The following is a 4,611-nucleotide window of genomic DNA, read 5'->3' as shown; positions in this document are numbered from 1 at the left end:
TATGTGGGTTACTTAATTTATTATAAGCAATTTTTTATAATCTTTTTAGCACATTATTTTTTATGATTTAGCTTCTACAAGTTTACAATACGGTTCATGACCACTAAAATGTTAATAGAAATTTTATTAGCAATGAAAAACGATATTGATAATTGATTTAGATTTATATGTAGAATTTTTTTTTGATATATTTATTTAAACTGTATCTAGTTTTTTTTTTTTTTAATAAAGTAGTCGTTTACGATGTATTTTAATGAAATTAATATCTATATCTTAAGAAGTTTATATTCTAAAAATATTCTAACAAAAAATTAAAAAAAATCAATTTCAAATTGTATTGAAACATTAGGGGCTACATCTTATTGAATCACCGATATACTTGGTCATGCATTTGAGTAAAGTGTGTCCTCTAATTATTGTTTTTTTTTATATACAGAATAAATAATTATTTTTATTCTTGATAGCGTGATAGTGTACAATACTCACAAATTCATTCCCTCGTTCCTAAAAAATGAAAAAGTAAAATTTAATTTTTGAAAGTTTAAAAAATAAGGCAAATCCTATTTTTTTAATATAATTTTTACTAGCCATTGAAAACTGGAAAAAAAAAGAGTGATTTTTTAGTAGTAACTACGTATAATTGACATTTTTTGGGATACACTACATTAATTATTTTACTAGCATAATACGCTAACGGATTACACTATATAATGCTGAATTAAGTCTTTTAATTTTTAAAAATAGTTTAATTTGATTTCTTTATAAGGATTCAATTACGTCTTTTATTTTTTAAAATTAGTTCAATTTAATCTTATTTTTTTTCTCTTATTTGCCCCAAAAATTTTGAAAAAAATGGAACCCAATTTGGTTTGTAATGAAAGCAAATTTAACCCATTTTAAAAATTAATGAACCTGATTGAAACTTTTATAAACAAAAGGCCCTAATTAAACTATTTTAAAAATTTATAGATCTAATTGAATCTTTTAATAATAAGAAAATTAAATTAAACTTAAAAATTAAATTAGATGAACAAAATAATAATTAAATCAATTTTTTTATAAATTAAATCAAATATTTTAAATCTTGGATTGGGAACATCGATATCATATTGGTTAAGTAAAATTTCATTAAAACTTTCAACTTTCCGAAATAAGTGAAAGTAGATTCAATTTCTTTTTTCACTATTTTTTATTCGTGTAATTCGTATAAAAAAACTGAAATAGGATCCGTATTAGTACTAAAGATATACAATATTGCGGTATCATATAAATTAAAGAAAATTTTAGTATAACTTTTTACTTTCCTAAATAAGTGAAAGTAGATTCGATTTCTTTCTCAGCATGTTTATTCGTATAATTTATTAAAAAAAATCAAATAATATCTCTATTAATACTAAAGATATACGATATTGCTTTATCATATAAATTAAAATGCTTTATATAAATTAAAAGGAGAAAATTATTGAATTAAATTTTATTAAACAGAAAGTGTAAATTATGTTCCAAAAATAGTAAAGTACTCCCATCGCATTCTTTTAAACACAACTCTTATTAATTAAAATTATAAAATTGTTTAAACTTTCTTCTTATTTAACTAGTCTTTGTTCATGATGTTGTAATTTTAATAAATTTTAATTAATAATAAACAACATATTAAAAATGTGTCAAATACTAATAGGAACGGATAGAAGAGGGCAAGTAGGAAGGAATCCTAGCCAGTGTAACTTAATTTTCTGTATACGATTTTTTTTTTGTTAACTAGCCAGAAAATAGTTATGTTGTTTTTTCTTACTTTTAGTTCTCTGATATATTGATAGCTATTAATGACTTACATTTTTACTTCTATATAAACTGATTTTTCCCTTAATAAATAATAAGAAGAAATAATATGGATTTTTCCTTGAGAGTTATTTTTCTCTAGCTTCTTGAAATCTCTCATGATTGATTTCATAATTTTTTTTACACATATATTCATGTTAACGTGAATACTTAATTATAAGAAATTTTGATTGATTACATCATTATACAAATTAGTAAACAATATACATTTTACTCTATTTCTTATGTTTACTTTCTGCTAATACTTTACATTATTTTTTAAAAAATTATTGTATGTTCTGGATCACAAAAATAAAAAAAAAATCAACTCCTTTAGCAATTATCTGTATTAGTAACCATTTTCTGTATTTTATTAAAAAATAAAAATATACAAAATATCTAAAAAATATACAAAATGATTGCTTATAGAATATAGACAGATTATTATAAAAATAAAGATTAATTAAGTTTTTAGTCTCTTAATTTTTTAGATTTTAATTTTTAGTCTCTCAAATATGTTTTTACACCTTGTAGCCCTTTATTAATTTTCAGTCTCTCTAAGAGTTTTTGTTTATTTTTAATTCTTTTTTATTTTATATTCAGAATAATTTTAAACAAGAAACTATAGATCGACAACAAAAATTAAGAGAAAAATAATTACTAAGTAGAAAGTACGGAATTGGAATCAGGCGCTATAGTGAACGTAACTACAAAACAGTCAAGAATCATCATGCATAATGCAATCCAATTGTATTCTCACCACAGTGCACCCAGAATCTCCCCAGTCCAGTAGTTTTGGACCTTTTAACTCTCTCAATTACTAGCATTATTCCATTGGAGAAAGGAAGAAGAAGAAGATGGACCCAGAGCTGCAACGCCGGAAGAGGAAGCGTGTGGTGGCAGCAAGACACCTTCACATCTCATCATCAAGATCACTGTTCCTCTGCTTCTCCTTCTTAATCTTCCTTCTTTTTTGGTATTCCCACCATCATTTTTTCTTCTTCACCCCTTCTACTTTTAGACCTTCTCTCACAGCCTCAACTTTATCTCTTCTCTATTCCTCTGCAAGCAACTCCGTTCTTGACCCTTTTCAACCCACCGCACCCTCCTACTCTCTCCAACACCGTATCCTCTTCCCCGACCACCATCTCCTCATTATCACCAACCCCCAACAACAAAAGCTCCACGAACTAGAGTGCGTCTACTACACGCTTCACCCCAACGCTTCCTCTTCCGGTTCACCTGAACCGGTTTTCCAAGTTCATGTTCGACCGGTCCTGTCCACGGACCGTTATGACGAATCTCGATCCATTGTTAGGTGCCCACTTACCCAAACGAACTCCTCTGCCGGCGACGCCTCCAAAGCCGTCGACATGCGGCGGCGCGGCGAGGTGGGTCATCGGAATTTGGGCGTTTTGATGAACCAAACGGCTCAATCTTGGGACAGGGTGGCGTACGAGGCTACCCTTGACGGAGACACCGTGGTTGTGTTCGTGAAAGGGCTGAATCTCCGGCCACACAAGATATCGGATCCGACCCGGATCCGGTGCCATTTCGGGCTGAAAAGTTTCGACAAAGACAATGCCTTTTTACTTACCACGAGAGCTGTTTCTGTGGCTCAAGAAGTTGTGAGGTGTATGTTGCCACAGAGCATGAGGAATAATCCTGATAAGGCTCGAGGAATTCGGGTTACTGTGAGTTATTTGGGTGGCAATGTGAGGCACCCGGTTCGTGTTCTTGTGCGTTCTGTGTCTAGGGTTAGTAGCCCTGGTGGTGGTGGTAAAGTTCAGAAGAGGAATAGAAAGAAGTATGAGTTGTGTGCGTGTACTATGGTGTGGAACCAAGCTTCTGCGCTCAGGGAGTGGGTTATGTACCATGCTTGGCTTGGAGTGGAGCGGTGGTTTATCTATGATAACAACAGTGATGATGACATTGAGAAGGTTGTTCAGGATCTTGATCTTCAAGGGTTTAATGTTAGTAGAAAATCCTGGCCTTGGATTAAGACTCAGGAAGCAGGGTTTTCGCATTGTGCTTTGAGGGCTAGAGAGGAGTGTAAATGGGTGGGGTTCTTTGATGTTGATGAGTTCTTCTACTTCCCCAGTGAGTTTCGGCAACCATTGGGGGAGGGTGTTCCTGGTGAGAATTATCTGAGATCTGTGGTTGCCAATTTCTCATCTTCGAAATTTATTGGGGAGATAAGAACAGCTTGTCATAGCTTTGGCCCTTCTGGGTTGAAGTCACCCCCGAAACAAGGGGTTACTCTAGGGTACACTTGCCGGCTTCAAAGCCCCGAGCGGCACAAATCCATTGTGCGGCCTGATTTGCTTGACATCAGTCTTTTGAATGTGGTGCACCATTTTCAGCTTAAGGAGGGGTTTAGATACCACAACATGCCTGAAGGTACTGCTATAGTAAACCACTACAAGTACCAGGTATGGGAAACCTTCAAAGCCAAGTTCTTCAGAAGGGTTGCTACCTATGTGGTGGACTGGCAGGAGGACCAGAACAAAGGGTCAAAGGATAGAGCACCGGGATTAGGAACAGAAGCCATTGAACCACCTAACTGGCGGCAACAGTTTTGTGAGGTTTGGGATACTGGCCTGAAGAACTTCCTTGTATCTTATTTTACTGATCCTGCAACAGGGTTGATGCCCTGGGAGAGGTCTTCTCAATAATGGATACTAATAAGGGTGCTAACATATTGGTAGCTGGTACCCATGTAAAGCACGATGATCACACTTGTTCAGCATTCATTTTTTTCATTGTTTTTTCCGGGGAGGGGGGGGGTGATTG

At 33.4% G+C, this 4,611-nt stretch overlaps 1 protein-coding gene across 1 annotated transcript; it reads left to right on the top strand.

Annotated features, from left to right (window-relative positions):
- Positions 1-2,483: 2,483 nt before the first annotated feature.
- On the top strand, positions 2,484-4,599 carry LOC100777203 (glycosyltransferase family 92 protein RCOM_0530710). Its single transcript, XM_003519742.5, has one exon. It carries the CDS (start codon positions 2,676-2,678, stop codon positions 4,491-4,493), a length of 1,818 nt encoding a protein of 605 aa, XP_003519790.1. The 5' UTR covers positions 2,484-2,675; the 3' UTR covers positions 4,494-4,599.
- The last annotated feature ends 12 nt before the right edge of the window (positions 4,600-4,611 follow it).

Source organism: Glycine max, chromosome 2, assembly GCF_000004515.6.
Source record: "Glycine max cultivar Williams 82 chromosome 2, Glycine_max_v4.0, whole genome shotgun sequence".
Taxonomy (NCBI): domain Eukaryota; kingdom Viridiplantae; phylum Streptophyta; class Magnoliopsida; order Fabales; family Fabaceae; genus Glycine; species Glycine max.
The sequence above is the reverse complement of the archived record's forward strand: the minus strand, read 5'-3'. Positions and strand labels throughout refer to the sequence as shown.